Source organism: Pundamilia nyererei, unplaced genomic scaffold (genome assembly GCF_000239375.1).
Source record: "Pundamilia nyererei isolate P.nyererei 1_Seehausen unplaced genomic scaffold, PunNye1.0 scaffold00003, whole genome shotgun sequence".
Classification (NCBI taxonomy): Eukaryota; Metazoa; Chordata; class Actinopteri; order Cichliformes; family Cichlidae; genus Pundamilia; species Pundamilia nyererei.
Genome location: NW_005187404.1, coordinates 3,382,521 through 3,402,557, shown reverse-complemented (window position 1 = coordinate 3,402,557; position 20,037 = coordinate 3,382,521). Strand labels below are relative to the sequence as shown.

General features: G+C 39.7%; 2 protein-coding genes across 2 annotated transcripts; both read left to right on the top strand.

The window, feature by feature from the left end:
* Positions 1–1,369: 1,369 nt before the first annotated feature.
* Positions 1,370–2,342, top strand: LOC102211714 (lymphocyte antigen 6 family member D). Its single transcript, XM_005720686.1, has 3 exons — positions 1,370–1,449; positions 1,628–1,732; positions 1,880–2,342. The coding sequence occupies exons 1-3, from the start codon at positions 1,398–1,400 to the stop codon at positions 1,957–1,959; spliced, it is 237 nt and encodes a 78-aa protein (XP_005720743.1). The 5' UTR covers positions 1,370–1,397; the 3' UTR covers positions 1,960–2,342.
* Positions 2,343–4,864: 2,522 nt separating this feature from the next.
* Positions 4,865–19,484, top strand: samsn1a (SAM domain, SH3 domain and nuclear localisation signals 1a). The gene is made up of 15 exons (XM_005720685.2): positions 4,865–4,988; positions 6,446–6,613; positions 6,924–6,970; positions 7,802–7,842; positions 8,142–8,225; positions 8,983–9,077; positions 10,078–10,201; positions 11,591–12,021; positions 14,980–15,060; positions 15,374–15,502; positions 16,025–16,142; positions 16,260–16,411; positions 16,525–16,737; positions 16,880–17,027; positions 18,698–19,484. Exons 1-15 carry the CDS (start codon positions 4,965–4,967, stop codon positions 18,850–18,852), a joined length of 2,010 nt encoding a protein of 669 aa, XP_005720742.1. The 5' UTR covers positions 4,865–4,964; the 3' UTR covers positions 18,853–19,484.
* The last annotated feature ends 553 nt before the right edge of the window (positions 19,485–20,037 follow it).

The window sequence follows — 20,037 nt, the reverse complement described above, 5'->3', positions numbered from 1 at the left end:
ACTTCTCCATCAACTCTTTGCCTTTAGACAATAATTCTGATGGCAAAAGAGCCAAACGGGACAGGCAAAAAAAAAGAAAAAAGATGGAAAAAAAGTACAATTTCTAGCAAATGATTTTTGTCCACTTCTAATAGCTAAAGTAGGGGTGAAGAACTCCAGGCCCTTAGGCGAGTGTCCTGCAGGTTTTAGATATCACCCTGGGTCAACACACCAGAATCAAACGATTAGTTCACTACCAGGCAGCTGGAGAACTTCAAGATATGTTGAGCCATAATTTAGCCATATAAATCAGCTGTGTTGGATCAAGGATACATCTAAAACCTGCAGGACACCAGCCCTTGAGGCCCCCCACACCTGAGCTTAAGTGTGACTTTTAATTGTCACATGCTTCAGTGCATCGAAAGTAAGCTGTACCAACTGGTTAAAACCAACCTTTTTTTGTCCCAGTCCAGCCCTGCTCAAAGAGAATCAGATAGATCATCCTGTTAATATATGTTTTTAATGTTGTAAAACTTTAACATTGGCATGTATGAGGATCGACTCACTTTGAAGCCTTTGAAGCCACTACATGATTTTTTATTTAGCTGTGAAGTTTGCTGCTTGGTGAATTCCTACTGAGACGCAACTCCCCAAATATGGTCACATTTGGCTTATGTTCCTATGGGAACACCTGAAATGCCAAACTAAGTGCTTTAGAACAAACAGACTGGTGATGCTTCTGTTGCTGTGTCCATCGTTTGTGCAGCCTATTGTCTGTTACATATCATAAATGTTGTTTATTGTATGTTGACTCGCGTTTAGCTCACATCACTCTTGTGTTAACCGTTCAAAAAGCCTTACAAAGCAGTTGACATGATTAAACTGAACAGGCTGAAAGCTGAACGATAAAAAGTCCAGTCAAGAAATTGATTTTAAAAAGAATCTTTAGAAAATGACCCCCAAATAGTGTGCTCTCATTTCATAGTATGAATGCACTGCAGAGTTACCTTGAGCACTGGGTGATAAGAAAACAAGGACAAAATTGAAAAGGTGTTCTCTCGATGTGGGATATGTGTTTTGAAATACAAATAGATAGATCAAAACTAATCACAGATCTCATCAGAGAAATCGAAAGGTAAATATAGCAACACTGATAATAATTCATAGTAGCAGGTTGAACTAGACTTTAGGAGCTCTTATACACGCTGCAAAAAAAAAAAAATCCACGTTAATCTGTTACTGTAAAAAGTCTTTCGCTTTCTTCTTCTTTGAGACAAAAGAGTTGAAACAAAAACATTAGACATAATTTACTGGCACATTTATCACAAGGAAGTGCATGACTGAGTTGTAGTTTGGTATGTGGTGTTTTAGTATAAAAGTACCTGAGCGGGAGGATTATCCACATACCATCTGACAACATGAAGGTCCTGCTGCTTACGCTGCTCTTCGTGCTGCTGTGTAGCACCCAAGGTGAGGCCTTGTCATTCTAGCTTATATTCCATTTTAAAAGCAAACTTCTGATTGGGCTAGAAAATAGGTTTGATCTGAGGGAATCATTTGATTACACCTGGACTTCCTGACTGAGATGAAGGCTGTTGTCTTAGTATTGTAACATGTTTTGATGGATTTTATCCTTTTTTTTAATTAGTGCTCACTCTCAATTGCTACATCTGTGTGGATGAAAATGACACAAGCTGTAAGACGGAGACAGTTTGTCCACTGTCAGCGCAGTACTGTAAAACCAGCCTGAATGGTGCGTAGGATTTGTTTTCTACTTTCATTTTGTTTGTTCTCATGTTCATGATCTAATATGTGCGCTCATATATCATGTAAAATAATACAATTCCAACAATGGTGTGATGGTATAGTGATTGTATTTTTATTTTTTATTTTTAAACAGGTGACAGAATTTCTCGATCATGTGAGGAGTTCTGTGCTGAGGACTATTTCACAACCTGTTGCAGAGAGGATTTGTGCTAGGCCTGAAGCACCCCTCCCGTTCACTTTCACTTTCTGCTTAATCAAATACAATGAAAAAAATGAAATTACATTAATCTGAATGCAATGTCATTTGTTTATTTACCCAAACGGAATCTATCAAAATCACGCACACTTGATTAGAGTTTGACTTGCTCTCATTCATTATGATCCCAAATACATGACTGGTGATTATGGTCATGGATTTTCTTGTATTTTTTTGTTTTTCTTAATGAATAGATGTGGGAAGCAGGGCGAAACACACCCACACCCTCTTAATCCTTTCCTGAGTGACTTAGTGGGTCAGAGCAATAAGCAATGCTATGTGGGTCACTGTCTATCTCCACTGTAATAAAAGTTGGACTATTTTTTTAAACTGCTAAAAAAAAAAAACAACATTAAAAGTTGTTGTCTTAATCTATTTGTTCCAGCTGTCTTTTCTTACAGGGCACAAGTGTCTTGCCTGTTTCACACATTAAAATCTTCATACATTTTCACACGGCCACAACCCCCATGTGGCCACTGTAAGACTCCCTCACTGGTTTCGTTTGGGTGAGGTGAAACTGAGCTGATAACCACGGACCATAAAACGAACATCTCTTTTTAATGGTTCAACATGAGGTCTATAATGATTCGATGCTCAAATGATTTAAGATTTTTTATTTAATCCTTTTTTTTTTACATGCATGTAAACACAGTCACACTTGTGGTTGGCACAGGTCACTCGCCTAGCAGCATTCACGCATCCTGCTTTGTTTTCAGATATGTCACACCTGTTGTTGTTAAGAACCCACAGTATGCAACAGGCCAGACTTGTTCTCAGAAACAATGCACTGCTGCACTGTGCATTGTTTTGTTGATGGAGAGATAAAAATACTGCAGAACTGTATACAGACTAGAAGGCCATTTTAAAGAGGCTCATTAAATCATGGGAGGTTGGCTGAAGTCAGCCACGAAGTGATTATGTGGTTCATTTAGGACTTGTTATTATTACGCTTACCTTGCTGTGCAAAAGGCATAACCACCACAACATCTGACACTAGAAGACAACAGTGACATGACTAATCGAAATGAGCTGAAAGGCAGCAAAATACATTTCAGCATCACGTCGTTTTCTTTGAAGTACTTCTTTTATTTTCATGCTTGTGAAAATATAGGTCATATTTTTTAATCTCTCCAGCTGTTTTCTGCTCTGCATTAGAGGAGCTCAGACAGTATGATTTGTGGATTAAAAGAGCACCAACTTCACACTTCATGTGTTACAACTTAGTGCGCTTTGAACCACTCCAGAGGGATGATCGATTAGTCTCTAGGTAACAAAAAACAACAAGAAGAAATGCATTGCATGCAAAAATAACCTTATATTTTTTGTGCCTCACCACAAACTGATATGTGAAAACTTTCCTACATTTATTGTGGTTTGTCAAAAAGTTACTTTAAATATTTCAAAGCTGTGGAAAAATACTTGCCTGCAACTGTTGCCCACACAGGAAAGAGCTGTTACTGAGCACGTGAGAAATTGTGTGTAGCGCGCTCAGTGTAGTGTTTGTTTTATTGTCTAAAAACCTGCCTGAGGGCATGGTTGTCACAGATGAACAGTCTCCTTTCAAGTGCATTTTTTCCCACACATTACATTCCCTTTTGCTATGCTGTCTTTAAATTCCTAACTTGTTAAGCCAAGCACAGATATACACATTGTTTTACCTCACTACATTTATTACCTTCAAGTTCAGATTTTAACACATACAATGCACATGTATTTAAATAATCTCCCCATAACTGTGAAAAATAAACTGCAACTTCAAAACTACTCCAACTGCTACATTAAAGCACAGCTTACATATACTTAAAGCACATATAGTTGCCATCACATCCATGACAGCATACCGTAAGTAGTATTTGATGTAACTTTATGTAAACAATCTGTTTATGGGCCTGTGTAATTTGACTAGTATAAAGATGCAGGTGGTTAATTACTACATTACTACTACATTTGGTTTCAATTTTGTATTAGTGCTAACTGATTACAGCGTTACAGCTGTAGATATAAAACCTACATTAAATTCCCACTGATGTAAGGAGGAACACATCTTAGCACTTAAAGCTATAGATGATGATGACAGAAAGTATTGAAACTCCACTACTTACCTTGCATCATGGCAGAGATTAATGCCTCAGTTTGCATAATAACAATAAAAAGTCTTGAATCTGGGTTTTTGTGTGTTGCCTCAGAATCACAGGATATGTTGTTTTTGTTTTTTTTTTAAATATATGTTTTAAAGACTACCCCAGCAGGTCCAGATGTTTATTCTTGCACTCCGTTAATCAGCTCAGTGTGCCCAGATTTAAACCATGACCTTTATGATCAGTCCAGTGTATACAATGTGCACCGCTGGAGTAAAGTGGATATAAGAAAATGACTTTTCCAATAAAACGCATGAAAATGCTGCTTATACATTCATATATTATTGATCTCAAAAACTAATGTCATCTCTAGTCAATTGTTCTTAATGGAATGATTAATTTTACCTTGATTTTACCAGTGATCCTCATAATTATTGATTAATATTTATGATTGATAATATTATTTAGGCAAAAGACTTTTTAGTCTTAAGTCTTCCTAAGTTGCCTTTAATGAGGAAATTTACCTGTAAATTTTTGTTTTTGTAATTTCACTTAGGTCAGAATAAATAAATAACATGGCTGCTCGCTGCTTCCCTACTGGAAAAAAAAGAAAAGAATCAAAACAAAGACAGAGTCTGCTGATCCACCAATAGTGGGCTTGTTGTCAAGAGTGAATCCTGCTTTAGCTGCTAGAGTAATGGTGGGCCATCTATTGGATTAGTGGAGGGATTTCACTGTGGTATTAATCTGAGAAGACAGCAGGCGACCGAGGCTGGCCTCAGACTGAGCTGTTGTGTCTTTCAGCCTCTGGCTTTCACTCGGCTCGCTGTTTGTCCTCCATCTGACGCACCAAAGCAAACTGAACCCGAGACCTCGCAGCCAACATGAACCTTTTCTGCTTTTCTCTGGTAAGATGCATGCATTTGTCTTCTTTACAGAACAGTCTGTGTGTGAGTCGCAGAGTAAAAGAGAAACTTGAGTTGCAAATCTGAGGTTAGCCACAAGAAATATATCGTGAAGATCAATAAATAACACACTATGCATACCTAAATGTGTGGGAAGCTACAGAGTGTCTATCTAGGTTTTTAATCGCAGTTTTCCTACAAAGAAGCAAAACATGATGCTAAAGCGCGGCACTAATCTAATGAGAATGGTTGCTGCTACGTCTTCTCGGTAAATAGATCATTGATAACCTGCTGCAGAAAGTTTGATCATTAGACAAGTCCTCCTGACACCGACCTTGTCTTCTTATCTTCCTTTGTCTGAAAACTTTAAGCTTTGTTTGCCATAAAGTTTTAAGCAACATTTCACAGCAGTTCTTTTATTACAGTATGTATTTTGAAGCCCTGGTTTATGTATTACTGTCTAATTTCTTTATGCCTACAAGTGCTGTTAAAAGTGTTTATTAATGAAGCCACAAAAGCTAAGATAAGAAGCAGGAATACACACGTGTGCACAATATACACATGTGTACCTCAGATGCTCCTGCAGCTGTCATGCTGCACGTGGGGATGTGACATGTGGGTTGGATACTTTAAACTTGTCTCTGCACAGATGTTGGGGATGTTTACAAATGATCAGACTGATTCATCATCTCTAACGGATGTCGCACCTTTTAACCACTCTGCTCAAATAGCACATACAGCAAGTTTTCGTGCTGCCCGTTAACCCAGGTAGAAATCTAGAAAAGAGAAAAAACAAACACAGCAGCAAAGCAGCAGCATCTCAAAATACACACTTGTTCCCCTGCAAATACAGGAACTTACACTTCATTTGGAAGCTTTTTGTTTAAACCATTTTGCACTACATCTTACATTTTGAGTACTCTGTAAAGACCTGTTATTGGCCCACAGTCATATGAGTCAGGGATTGATTTTCTAAAAGATGGAGGACTCCAGTTCTGTCTCAGACCACTCATTAAGAATTTTGTGGTTTGGTTTAACCAGGAATGGTTGAGTAGAGAAAGAATACAAAATCAATACTCTGCACTATCTTTTATCATGTACACCGATGAGACGTCACAGTACAGTCAAGATGAGCTGACGAGAGAAATTGGTTATGCGTTCCTAGAAGGAATCCCAACGAATCAAACAAAATTTAATCCACGCTGAAATCAGTTCTGTCGAAATTCCCTCATCCATGGTTGACAAGCAAATTTAAAGGAGCTTTGGAGCAGCATTGGTGACATACCCTGCAGTCATATCAAATCCTCATAACTACAATTTTCATATTTTGCATCTGATTACAATGAAATGCAGATTTATGTGCTGGAAACATGGATGGAAACAGATGAATTTCATATCCGGCTGCCAAACTGCAGCCCTCTAACAACTGTGTGTCTTTTTGTCTGTCCACTGGGCATCAGGAGGGATCTATGGACAGCCTGTACGAGGCGGTGCAGAGCTCCAGCGACGGCCCACCACAGCCTGTCCCGAGCCGCTCCTCCAGCCGCTCGTGCAGCCGCTCCTGCAGCCCGGCAGTCTTGCTGAATGATGGCACAAAGTGGCGAGGCTCTGGAAGATCTATATCCATGGTGTGTGTCATGAAAATCTCGTACATTGAAGCATGTTGTACAGACTGTGAGCGGTGCGGGCTTGTGAACAATCATGACCAGATTGTATGGGGTCACGGCCTTGAGGAGCTGTGACATGTAACCAGATTGAACCTAAAAAAAATAAAGCTGATTATTAAATGATGAGCAGAGCCAGTTGACAGCTGCCTCTGAGGCTAGGCCAAATGTTCAGTTTCAGTGAATCTCTACATGAATCAGCTGGAGGATTTTGTTGAATGTGGCAAGTTGCTCATTTAGTACAGACAGCCTTAAATGCTTTGTTTTCTTTCAGGAGATGCCTCAGACGCAGAGAGCCAACTCGAACAAGAAGAAAAGAAGGTGAGCTCAGACGTAAATTACTCAAGAATGTTAAGATCGTCCTATATGCCCCACATTACAATGCTTTAAGCTCGAAGCTCAATCTGCTCTATCTCCACATATTATGTATGTCACTCCGCTTCGAACGGACAGGAAAATTGTATTAAAAACATCAAGTAATCCTGGAAGGAATTAAGGCTTCTGTTCGTCTAGTGCGTGCTGTGGCCTTATTTCTCTTTCTTTTGTTGGTCGAGCGTGCAGAAAGCATAAAGCTGCCCTGCCAGTGACAGAGCTTTCCCATTGAGTAATAATATGGCTTGAAAGGCTCCCTGTTTATTTTCGCTGTGGGTTAATACTGTAAATCCTTCCTGCAGCAGAGCAGAATAAATTGGAATGCTGCGCTTAAAGAAGAGGGATTGACGTCCGTAAGACACAATAGGAACCAAAAAAATCTATATATTGTTCAGCTTTGTTGACAGAGAACTGTATTTTGAGAAGAAGGACCCTTCACACTGTTGGGCCAGCAGAAGGCAGATTACGGCTTTGGGCTAGCTGGACTAAGCGGATTCAAGGTCAACACCTTTTACTCCCTTGGCCTTTCTTTGGACAACTTTGTTGACGCTGTAAACGCATAGAAAGATTTAACACAGTGGACATCTGCACAGCATGAGTCTGCAGTCTTGTGGTCATGTTTTAAAGCTCATGTTTTGTGGTTTATGTGCTCCATAGTTGCCTTTTTGAAGTCCCAGGCTCTTTACTTTGTGTTGTGAAGAAAATAATAATGTCTAATTTGTTTTAAATAAAAATAATAATCCAAGATAATGAAATATTTCTTTGTTATTTTACTTTTAGAACACATATATCCAAATCTGCATCAGATAATGAAACACTAGGTGAGTATAACAATTTCTAAACTTCACTTTTTATTAGTGCTAAAGTGTAACTTGTGCATAATGACTGTTTACAACATGTGTTACAGCCCTGACTCCCTTTCACAAACCCTGAGGTAGACTGCGATGAAATAAATGTGTATATTGGAAGCTTCTAATATTATTTATATTCAAACTTCCAGCGAGCTACCAGGCTTTATGTCCGTGTCTCATAATGCTGATAATGCTTTTACTATCAGTGGCTTCCATTCACCCCAACTTTTCGCTTTAAAACCTCCAACGCTCGTCTCTCTCCACGGCAGACACTCCCGGCTGTAATACTGCAGTGTGGCAGCATGCCAGGAGCAGAGAAGATTTAGTTCACATCGCCAACAATCACAATGAAGGTAAGCAGGAAATAAAGAGGCTAAGCTCATCTAAAGTTTATGCCAGCACTCATCTGGAGTGCCAGCAGGACGCTCAAAGGCAGGGTGGGGATTTCGAACCCAATTCAGCATTAAAAAATGACCCCAGACTATCGGCCACTGTGATCTTAAATGGGCGGGACCATTGAAATTCGCCTTTCTGTTAGTATAAAGTAATTTATTAGCCCATTTAATCTAAACCCTGAGATGTCTTAATATAAGAAGAAGAAGTGCAATTTTAGCAAACTGTCTCAATTTGTCTACATGAAAAAGAAATGCTGATGCAGTAAATGGAAAAAATGCTGTCAGCACAACTCTCTGTGCTCGGGTTTTAGGAAATAAATGAATACAAATAGAGAAAAGGTTCTGGATGCTCATTGTCCAGACTGTTAATGGAAATACCCAGTTTTTTTTTGCACAGTTTCTATAGTAGATCATTCAATTGTTTACCTATTACTTAGTTACTTTGGTGTAGTATGAACAGCAGTGGAGGGAGGTCTCTGTCAGCAGGACAAGCTGTAAAATGTAGCGAAATTCCAAAAATGTCCAGTGGGCCAGATTGGAGTCATTTTAGGGCCTGACTCTGGTCCCCAGGCCTTATGTTTAACATTGGTCGGGACAATCTGCAATGATGTCGAAAACAACAAGTGAGAGAATGTTTAATTTAATTCTAAGATTTGCTAATCATTGAGGCAAATTCCTTAAAAAGTCCTCAGGTGTACACATTGTGTTGTTGCAGAGATGCGAAAGACGAAACACAGGACAGAAACCAGAGGTGGGAAAGGAAGTCATCATTCTGGCACCAAGAAAAAGGAGAAACAGACCTCAAGCCAGGTTAGAAGAGTAGTTTCACTTTTAGACTGTTTCACTCAAAACCCTCTCTGCAGACATGTTTCAGTCATGCAATGCATTCAGATCTTTGTGGGTACCACAGCGGTATCAGTTTGGTTTTAGGTTTTAAGACCATTTTGTTCATTTGGTTGGCTGGTTTTAATGCCTACTCTGAAGTTTATTGCTCCCAAAAGGCTGATAAATCTGTGCCAGCATCATGTTTGAGCACCTTCGACACACCACAGCAGAGCATTTAACAGCACCGACACCACCACCTGATGTGACTTGCTGAGAGCTACCGCTGGCCCAAATGGCACAATCTTTTAGCACAAATGCTGATTGGGTTTTAATACAGTGCAGATGGTTCAAAGAGGGGTGCACCTCTCTGTGTAATCTCTGGACCACATGGCAGAGAGGGATGTGAAAACTCTGTGTGTGCGTGCGTGCTTAGAAAGGTTTAAAGGCCTCATGCCAGGTTTCTCAGTGGCCAATCTACCTATTGCCATCATAGTTAAAAGAAAACAAAGCATAGCTTGCCAAAACCGGTTCAGCAGCATTTTTCCTTCCTCAAAACACATTATGACAACACTGACATTGTCACATGATCGCTGAGCACATATCTGCAAAGACTTATAATGTTTAAAAATCTTGCAATCCTGTTATCCTTTGTTAATTGAATCTCATTACTATTAATGGTAATGAGATTTTCCTCACCCATTCAACTCTGCCTGTTTGTAGTAGTCCTGCACAGCTCTCCCCTCTAACAGAGAGCAGGCACCCTTGCTATCTGTCTCCTCACAGATCTAAACTAGAAGTCAGTGGACCAGCTGAAAGAATCTAAACTTAACCCCCTAAATTTTCCATTGCTCTCATCAAGCCTGTTAAACACTCCCTGCCAGAAGGTCACACACAATGAATCAATGTTAAGGGGTGTGGGATATTAGAGGTTCTGGAATGAAAGTGTTTAAATGGTGAGTGTGTGTGCATTTGTTTATCTTTTCAGAGTGTCCATGCCAACGGAGTGGCGACAGAGTCCAAAGCAGCTGTCAGGAGAAACCCCAAAAACAGCAAGAAAGCAGGCGGGAAAAGTGGGAAAGAAGGGACAAAGAAAGCAAACAGCTCCAGAGGTAGGAGCTTTCACCAACATTAACCATCATTTCAAACTCTTGGTTGCACCTTTATTCGCAGTGGTTAACACAGCAATCAGCTGTTTAATATTTTAGACCGGACACAACCCCAAATGGCTTTGTGTCTCCTTCTAGAATCAAACCAGGTATCTTTAGCTCGTTACGCAAACGTGTAAAGCACTATAGTATATTTAATACAAAAGAATTAATGTCTAGTAATCATCAGTAAATTTAAAATGTATTCACGGTACAAATTACATGTCGGACGATTGGTGGTTCAATCCATGTCTGCATGCTAAAGTATCCTTGAGCAAGACAGGCTACTGAACCCTGAGCTGCTCAGGATGCATTCATTGCAGTGTGAGTGTGTGTGAATGAGTAAATGAGGCAAGCGCACACTAAATGACAACTTTAACATTTAATATAGTGTTTTATGCATTGACATCATAGCTGATAAAAGTAATACTTGCATTATGATGATGTGAAAACATCTAACACTTCGTGTATCTCTTAATCATGACCAAAGGTTTTTGTGGTTTTGTAGAACAGGTTTCATTCTTGCTGCTGTTTTCATTCCCAGAGGGTCAACTTTAACTGTTTAGTCAAAGTCACTGATAGCGCACCGGACATCCTTTAGTGTCGCCACTGTGACCTGTTGTAACAATAGTGACGTTGCTCCTAACTTGTTGCATTTTAAACCAAACCACAGTCTCTTCCTGAACCTATTTAAAACACTAGTGAATAAAATTCAGTTTTTCAGCATTTACTCTAACCTTCACCTACACCCCGCTGCCTTAAAACAAAGATCAGAAACATTGCTTCCAACTTTACAATAGTAAAAGAGGTTTTTTTTTAATGATATTGTTATTTTTAAATCTTGCCTTTGTCCTTCCTGACGTTTCTAGAATTTCTATGACTCTATGACTAAGAAAGATTTTGGCTCAAAATAGCAGAACAGCTACAGTTATGTGGCAACTCCAGTTAATGCCCTTTAAAAAAGTAATCAACTTTAAATTCTACTTCTGCTTTTAAGAGTTGCAGCACCTTCAAATTACGTGTCTGCGGCATCCTCACACCTCTCAGAGGGCCACAGCGGTTCAGGATGTGAGGGTTACAAAAGCCAAGGACATACTACACATACTCTGTTTGGCCAACCTCCTGTTTCCTCCTTCTCTCTTTTCGGTACTGCTTCGACATGTAAAGTGATCCTCACAGTGAACTGTCTCATTTGACTAAGTCATTTCCAGTTCAGTTTAACTCTGATGAGGGTTAAACAGCAAATCATTGCATCATCTAAGTTAAATAAAGTTACACTTGAGTCTGATCCCAGTTTGAGAATGGTGAGAATTGTTGACTGTAAGTCACTTTTTTTCTTGTCCCCTCTCTCAGTGTGCTCCCCACCTGGCATGATGAGCCCACAGATGGGACACCACTTTCCCGAAGTGCCGTACAGATCAGACAGGATGCCCTACCCGGGTAAATTCTCCACCCTCCCCTCTCAGGAGAACACAACCCCAGGCCGATGCACTGACATGGCCAGCCTTCCCGGTGGAGCGACGCCCACCCACCACCAGCGGTGGAGTAACCCTGCTGACAGCAGTCTAGCCTGGGGGACCGTACAGCACACCTGCCGCAGGCCTCTAACAGAGTATCGCGTCTACTCCCATGACTTCATCACGGCGCATGTGAAGGAGTGGGAAGGAAGACAGGAGCACCGGCAGGTAGTGGCCCAGGATGGTTGCTTGAAGCAGGACTGTAAACCTGAGATTCCCCCAAGGGTGCCGCGATCTATCACTGATGTGGACCTGTCAGAACCAAATGTAAGTTTCATGCTGATTGCCACACAGTACTGAGACTGAACTAAAGAGCAGTGAACTAAAAATGGCAACAGTTTTTCAAGGTACTCAGCAGATTGGTTGTCCCAAGAGAACTTCCTCTGAGTGTTTCAGCTGCCTTTCGACCCAGGCTGACTGGATGACGCTGAGCTGAGGGTTTTGTGGTGGACATGTGATCAGCTGTAGGATTCATATCTGTCTTGTCACTCAAGATAGTTGTCTGTGGTTTGTCAAATGCAGTCGAATGCATTTAAGACCAATTAGGTGTCATGCTGATGACATTTTGTGGTCTATGAGAATTAATTCTGGTCACTATGTCAGCGCTATTGACATGTCCCCAGCCTCCTCCCATACAGAACATTTTGCATTTTCTTTAAAAACGTCTCCTACAGATGCTAATATTGGTTGAACATTGAGATGTAGGTGTGGAAATTGATGACTTTGTGGATTTTCCTCATTGCGCAGCTCATTGCTAACATCACGCAACGGAGTGCACATTTGCACGCACATGACATCTCTCAAAGCTTTAGACTCTAAGCGATACTCGGTGAGCACGTGTGGCGTGTGAGCCATGTGTTGCGCAAAAACAGTTGTCAAAGCCCAGGATGACTAGGGAGAAAATTGTCTGATGAAAACAACCATCCAGTGCAGAGATTACAAAATCCCCATGGATCTGTGGTGTCATTCGTTCTTAGAGTCAGAAAGTCATTTAACAGAGAATAAATCCCCAGAGGACTATAAACAGAGATGGCGCAGGGTGTTGAGACTCTATCTTGTCCTTTTACGAACTTCCCGTGAGATAGTGATAAGAAAAGAAAACAATCAAGTGAAGTGGTTTTAATTTAATTTCCTCTGAATTTGCTTATTTCTTGTTTTGTCACTGGGGGAAGTTAACATTAGCTCTGCAGAACTAACAGTGCACACAATACATGTCAGAACAGTTTTGATATACTTTTGGCATAAAACTGTATCTCAACAAAATATTTCAATGAAGATAGGGTGGATTTTTTTTTTTTTAAATCAGACAGGAAACCACTAAAGTAAGAAATTTAAAATCTTGATCTAGAACAAAATGAGTTTCTTTTGTTGTTGTTGTTGATTGCAAGCAGCAGGATTAGACTGAGGTTTAGGTCTGCAGAATTCCCTTTTCCACAACCGACCGCAGTGTAAACATGGCAAATCCCCAATGTGGCGACATGAGAGAGGCAAGGTGGAATCCTGTGGAGGCTAAAAACTCCCTCACCTTTTCTGATTCAGTGGAAACACTATGAGTGTGTGGGTGTGTTTGTAGATAAGAGTTTTGTAACTTTTATCATTCGTCACCGATTTTAGAAAAAGGGTGACTTGTTTTAGTGTATCCAAAAAGACATAAAGCCAAAACACCCTCGGTTCCACACCGAGAGGGGAGGTCGACCGGAAGGTATTTCGACACACCAAAGTTGCCACTTTCAGCTGTTCCTCTGTCATAAATCCACACTTCCTCAAAAGCGTTCTGCCCCACATTAGGAAATGAACTCAGAAGAATAATTACTCCAGCATCATTTACCGCAACAGAGTTCCCCATTGCTGATAAAAGGGAAAATTTGAGGTATATTGAAAGAAGAATTGAATTAAACAAAAGAGGTTTTGTCTTCTTTTTATTCCTGAACTACATAAAATAGCTTTCACTGTGAAGCTTTTAGCCTCATTGGATAATTGAACCTGAGTTGAGTGGCTACATGTATGTGATTGTGGCATACTTATGCACAGTTACAGACCAACATGGTGGTGTGGCTCACCATCAGCATCTAAAAGACGAGTAGCAGATACAAGACAGATGTTTGAACAAGCAAATGCCACATTTATAAAACTGAAGTGCCGCTATTCCTGGAAGTGGTTCTAGTTGTTTCGCTGAGCCGGCCACAAAATGCACACATAAGCATTCGTATTTTTCCCCTTTCAGAGCTGCACTGAAAGAAACAGTGTGAATTGCCTCACATCCTGTGCGTTCTAAGGAAGTGAGCCAGCCAGCCCATCAGACAGATAATCTGTGTGTCAGTTAACACTTCTCTGTAGAGGAGTACAGCAAAGACAAGAGCAAAGGACTAAGATCCGACTAACACCTTGAAAGAAAAAAAAAGGAGTTAGAAAATGTTACAGAGGGCTGCATCTAATGTGTCAGACAAAGCAAGGAGCAAACCAAAGGTGGGTGAAAATAATTATGATCAAAGCTTCAGGGTCCAAATTTCACTTGTGACATCGACTCCGTTACAAATTTGTAGAAGATGAGGCTCAATCTAACATCACCAATTATTGAATTAAAAACTACAGTCTGCTGGAAGCAGAGCGATGTTTTTGGAGAATATGTCACAGTTCGTTTTTTAAATGGTGAAGAAAGTCTTTAAAATAAAAACCTTGATTTCTGCCAGTGTATTTTCAGTCAGAGAGTGCACTCAGAGCTGCATTAAATCAGTCTGCACAGGGCTGTCTAGGAGTATGGAGCTCATATTTAACCAGGATTTCCAGGGATTATTCATTTATATGATTATTTTTGGTGCTGTGCTGGGGAGATGATGGAGGCTTGGGAGAGATTAGGCTGACTATTAGTTTTATGAAAACCTGGGGGGGGGAACTGAAAGAATTAAAATTGAGCCAGAGCAGCAACGACTTGTCGTGTCACCAGTGCGCTGAGGGTAAACTGGTTTTATCAACGTACTTGTGTATTCGTTTAAGTTTAAAACACAAGCTCTCATTTAGTGTGTACTTGACTTAAAATCGCAGATTTTAAAGGAAGGGTTTTTTTTCTTTTCTTGTTGGTTTTTGTCTTGTCCTAGATGTTTTAAGACTGTTAAAAGAAAAACTGATTATATTTGGCCTGTGAAATCTCGGGTCACCGCACGATTGTGCTATTCAGACGTTGTTTAGCCGTCTTTGTGTGACATCTCTTTTTAATCTTCCCCACAGCGCTCCACAAGCTTTGGCAAATTTGAAGGTCTCAGACATCACTCATCACAGGCCAAACCGAAGGAAAATGGAACCGCTATGGTTTGTAGATGTGCTTGTTTTTCACTTTTGTAACCCTGATGTCAGCAAAATTTACTTCAATAGCAATAATAGTGTAACCGATGCATGAGACTGCCATACTTAATGCAGGTTTTTCACTCATACATTAAAAAGCGGACTGAAAGCGACACACTGGATTTTTTGAGAACAGAAAAACATGATGTCAATACTAAATAGAATTGTAGAATTGTAGAAAAGAAAAAGAGTTGGTGTTTTGTTTTTGTTTGTTTTTATTTTAGGTCGTATTCCTTAATATCCCCATTCAGTTTGTACTAAACCATGTTTCTTCACACAGGTCACAGAAGAATGTGAAAGTTCAGACCCAAACAACTCAGCTGGACTCCGGAAGAAGATGAAGGAGATTTCACTGACCATGCGCAGAAAAATGGGCAAAAAACATGCCAAGTCTTTATCCGAGGAGACAGTGAGTCGCTGAATCACTCACACACACTTTTACATCAATTAACCGAGCACTCTGATAAGGTTTTTGACCGTTCACATACACACATTAATGCTTTAGTTCTCCAGCGCTGTTTTATTCTAAAGAATTTGTGCGCAAGTGATCAAAAAGTCCCTCAGCGTGCAACAAATTCGAGGCCACGGACATCACTTACTGCAAACCTGCTCTGTTTATCACTTTCATCTCCTCTGAAACCACATCCTCAAACTGTGACGCGGTTGTTGGCGATATTTAGATGACTGTTTGCTGTCATCTGCATCGAAAAGTGTCTTCCTGCAGTATCTGTGTTTTTCTCAAACAGCGATTGAAAGATAAGATGTTTTGATTAGCTTTGGAAATTTCATAGCCTACACCTCCACCTCCACTTTTACATGGAGTCGTTCGAATAGTCTGCCTAATTGTGCACACTCCGTCCCTGTTTATCTGTTTATGTAACGTTGCTGCCTTTTAAAACCGTGGGCCTTGTCGTTTTTTGCTTTCCTTCAGGGCGATGACACAGACAAAGAGCCAGATGCAGAGACAGAAAGCAGCCCTCCAGCTGAGAAAAACTCCACACAGACAAGCAACTCCTTGGAGAGTCTTTACAGTGGCCAGAGCTCCTCCAGTAAGTATCTGCTCATAATGCACACCCAGACATAGTGAATAAATGTGTGGTGTTAACCAGTAATACTCTTAGATGAGTGTGTAATCCTCCTGTGCTGTGTTGTGTTTGTGGGTTCAGGTGGTGTGACCAGTGAGTCCAATGGCTCTGGTCAGAGAGACAGTCTGAGGCTGGAGGAGGACGGCTCGTATCACGGACAGTTCTGTGGCCGAGCTCGAGTCCACACGGATTTTGTTCCCAGTCCATATGACACGGACTCCCTCAAACTCAAGGTAACTCTCCATGTCCACGCTTTACATGGACATGGCTGTACTTAGACAGGGAAACATCTGCAGTAACAATGAAGCAGTCTCAACCATCTTTTAATAGATTTTTTTTTTCCAAGGTTGGTGACATCATCAACATCATCAGTAAGCCTCCAATGGGCATTTGGACAGGCATGCTCAACAACAAAGTGGGCAACTTCAAGTTCATCTATGTCGACGTTTTGGTGGAGAAAGAAGAAGAAGAGGAGACTCCCAAAATCAGACAGCAGAAGCTGTGCAAAAGACCTCGACCTAAAACACTGCTGGAGTTACTGGAACGCTTGAATCTGGAGGTGAGGACCAGATCTGCTCACCTGGGGTCTTTTGTCTTAGTTTAGGGGACGAATCACAAAGTTTTCAAAGACTTAGTCATGACAGCAAAACATTTAAAGATTTGTGCTTTAGTTTTACAGTCGGTGGTTGCTCTTGTTTTAGGAATATGCTTCTGCACTGATGCTAAATGGCTATGAAACAGTGGAGTCCCTGATGCACCTGCAGGAGAAACATCTTATAGAGCTGAACGTCAAAGACCCAGAGCACAGACAGAAGCTACTCACTGCTGCTGAATACCACTACACAGAAGGTCAGAAACACACCGAGCAATCATTGTGACTGGTTCTAATGCTAACAAGTAACAATATGCAGCACTTAGTCAAGGGAGATACTGCTTCATAAGAGTTCACTCCTGAAAAATGAACATTCTGAAAAATAAAAATAAAGATCCTCTCATGAAGGTTTCAGAAGTGGGCTGCACAGACTGGCTCGCAGCAGAGATGCAGGAGTCAGCAAATGAGACTAACAATTTTTGTTAGCAGGCTCAATCGGTGTTATGTTAAGCCTGAAAGTAACACCACACTGAATGTGAAGCAGCTGTAAATACAATACAGTCTTCACAGAGACTGTATATTAAAGAAGCTAATAGCTACCTCACTTATTGTCAATCACAATTTTATTTAATAGCACATTTTATTATACACAAACTAAATGCTTTTAACATAATAGAAAAATACATAAAAACCTAAACCTTTGTTTCCAGTCCTACCCTTTATTTCCTGTCTGTAACCCGTCCCAGCAACCATAAAACAAAGAATAAAAACTGTACAATTGGCTCTCGTCTTTTAACCAGCAGTCATGAGAGTTACATTTTCTGAGTAAATAATAACTCTGTGTGTGTGTGTGTCTGTACAGACAGCAAAATCTTTGTCCAGTAATTAAATACAATTACATCCCTAAAGTCTTTTAAGCAGCATGTGGAGCTGCTTTGTTTGATTATGGTTAAAACATGGTAGAATTTACTCATTAGCCAATCAGAAGTGAGCATTCAAACAAACAGCAAGATAAGGTAAAGACTGTATTAAATAAAAACTCTCTTTTTTAAATTAAGAAAAATATTTTATAATTACCATAAATATAAAATGAATGGAAGTGTAATTCTGTCACTTTATTTCTGTGGGACAATAAAAAGGGTTCACTCTGTAAATATGTGGATGGAAACAGGTAAAGGCTGAGACATTTGTGCCGTAGAGAATAGAAATACATCATGCACACTGTGAGAAGCTTATTGGTGACTTCCTGTTACTCAGATAGAAAGTGCTTAACATGACAGAAGGTGTTCCTGTAATCTGAAGTCTGGAAGCAGTCTGACTGATTATCAGAAATCCCTGCATGAATGAAAGCAAAACTTTCCAAAACAATCCAATATGACAGTGGAAAAACATCCACAGGCCTTTTTTGTGGCTTCGTTCATGTTTTACTTTGTGTAATTTAAGCAGATGTGCACAAAGTCAAAGTAAATGTCAGTGTAATTTCTTTTTTAGCTCGGCTTGGTTGACAGTGAAACTAAACAGATGGCAGCTGCTGCAGCGTGACCCTGCCAAGCTCACATAGACACCAGTAATTTAATCAAGCTGAGCTAGATTAGTTGGATTAGCGGCTTCTGTTAGTGAGTTTAAAAAACAATGAGGAAGAATATTTTTGCAGTTTACAGGAAAAAAAATTAGGTGACATATTTTCTTCTAGAGTTTCCTGCTTCAAATCATATGTATTTGGGTCATGTGACAACTCACCAGAACATCCTCTGGTCTGACACCAATAAGCAACATTTGCGATAATGCGTCGCTATCATCGCAATAAATCATATTAAAATTAAACGGTGTCACCCTTCCGCATCTAAATATGGCTTCAATTCTGCAAAGTAGTACAGATTTGAATATTATGACATTTAATTGAATTCAGTTTGGTTTGTGGCTGCAGGTGATGATGTCAGGGATGCGGAGGAGCTCAAATCTTCCCACAGTCTGCAGGAGGAAGACAGCGACTGTCCCAGAGACTCGGGCTGCTTCATCCCGTCAGAGTGTTCAGACAGCAAGGAGGACACAGAGCCCGTCACAGACGCCGTGGAGTCCTAAAGCACATGTTTGTCATTTGTATACTTTGATCAGAGTTTAAAAGTTGCACATTTTCTTATGACTTTGATGAAAATGGTTTTAAAAGACTCATTCCATAACTTTCTGAAAATGTCACAATTGTATCCCTTGTTCCAGTGAGGGAACAAGGGATACAATTTGCTTTGTATATGCTAAAGCTTTCTAATGTGGAAGCTTTAGCATATACAAAGAAGAGACAATATTCTTAACTTCATATTATCTTTTTGTCACTTTATCACTATGATAGGTATAGGCATTGAGTTTTGGCAGTAAGTTGCCAAAATTTTGTCACATTAATGTCATTTGTATTTATTGCATTCTAAATCTTGAATTGTTTTTGCGTGTAAAGCTTTTATTTATCACAGCTGCATCATTTTGACCTTTCTTGTTACGGCTGATCTCTGTTTAACTTTCGGTCTACTTTCCTTTCCTGTGATTTAACAGCTGTTTGTATATTCAGATCTTGTCTGTAATGCATACTCTACAGATTGACAAGTATACTTTTTTCTGAAAGTGCGTTTGAATGAGATTGTGTGTGAGAGAGCCTGTGTGTGAGCATTCCTGTGAAAAGGAGCATTCATTTATTTTCAAAACTTTTTGTAAATAAAGCATTTAAAAAATAGAGTTAAATATGTGGTTTGTGTTTATTTAAAGACTCTAAGTAATACAAGAGTACAGTCTCTGATAGAGCCAAGTCCACAAGTACATCTGTACACACGGATTGCACCTCTACATGAATTTAGCTTAATTACCACTAACACATGACCCTACACTGTGTTCACTGCATCATTCCATGTTTGGCACTGATCACCACCTGCACTCATATCTATCTACTTAGCACTTTTAATTCTTATGCTTATTTTTATTTTCATGTCTATTTTAGCGTAATTTATGACAGTATGTTTGCACAGAAGCACCGCAGCAATTTCCTAATGTTGTAAACCTGCTCAACATTTGGCAATAAAACCCTTTCTGATTCTGATTCTGATTAAATTAAGGTCTACTTTTAATAGTACTATTAAAATTTAATACTATTAAAATAATAAATAATACTATTAAAATAGTACTACTTTTAATAGTACTACTTTTAATAGTACTATTGCTAATACTACTACTACTACTATACTACTACTACTACTATAATAATATTTAGTTAATAATTAATTT

What these genes read in the sequence shown, in the direction of transcription:
- LOC102211714 (XM_005720686.1), top strand. Translation starts at nt 1,398, where the DNA reads ATGAAGGTCCTGCTGCTTACGCTGCTCTTCGTGCTGCTGTGTAGCACC. An exon ending in GCTGCTGTGTAGCACCCAAG is followed by an intron (nt 1,450 to 1,627) that starts GTGAGGCCTTGT and finishes TTTTTTAATTAG; the next exon opens with TGCTCACTCTCAATTGCTAC. An exon ending in CTGTAAAACCAGCCTGAATG is followed by an intron (nt 1,733 to 1,879) that starts GTGCGTAGGATT and finishes ATTTTTAAACAG; the next exon opens with GTGACAGAATTTCTCGATCA.
- samsn1a (XM_005720685.2), top strand. Translation starts at nt 4,965, where the DNA reads ATGAACCTTTTCTGCTTTTCTCTG. An exon ending in TCGAACAAGAAGAAAAGAAG is followed by an intron (nt 6,971 to 7,801) that starts GTGAGCTCAGAC and finishes TTTTACTTTTAG; the next exon opens with AACACATATATCCAAATCTG. An exon ending in TGGAACGCTTGAATCTGGAG is followed by an intron (nt 16,738 to 16,879) that starts GTGAGGACCAGA and finishes CTCTTGTTTTAG; the next exon opens with GAATATGCTTCTGCACTGAT.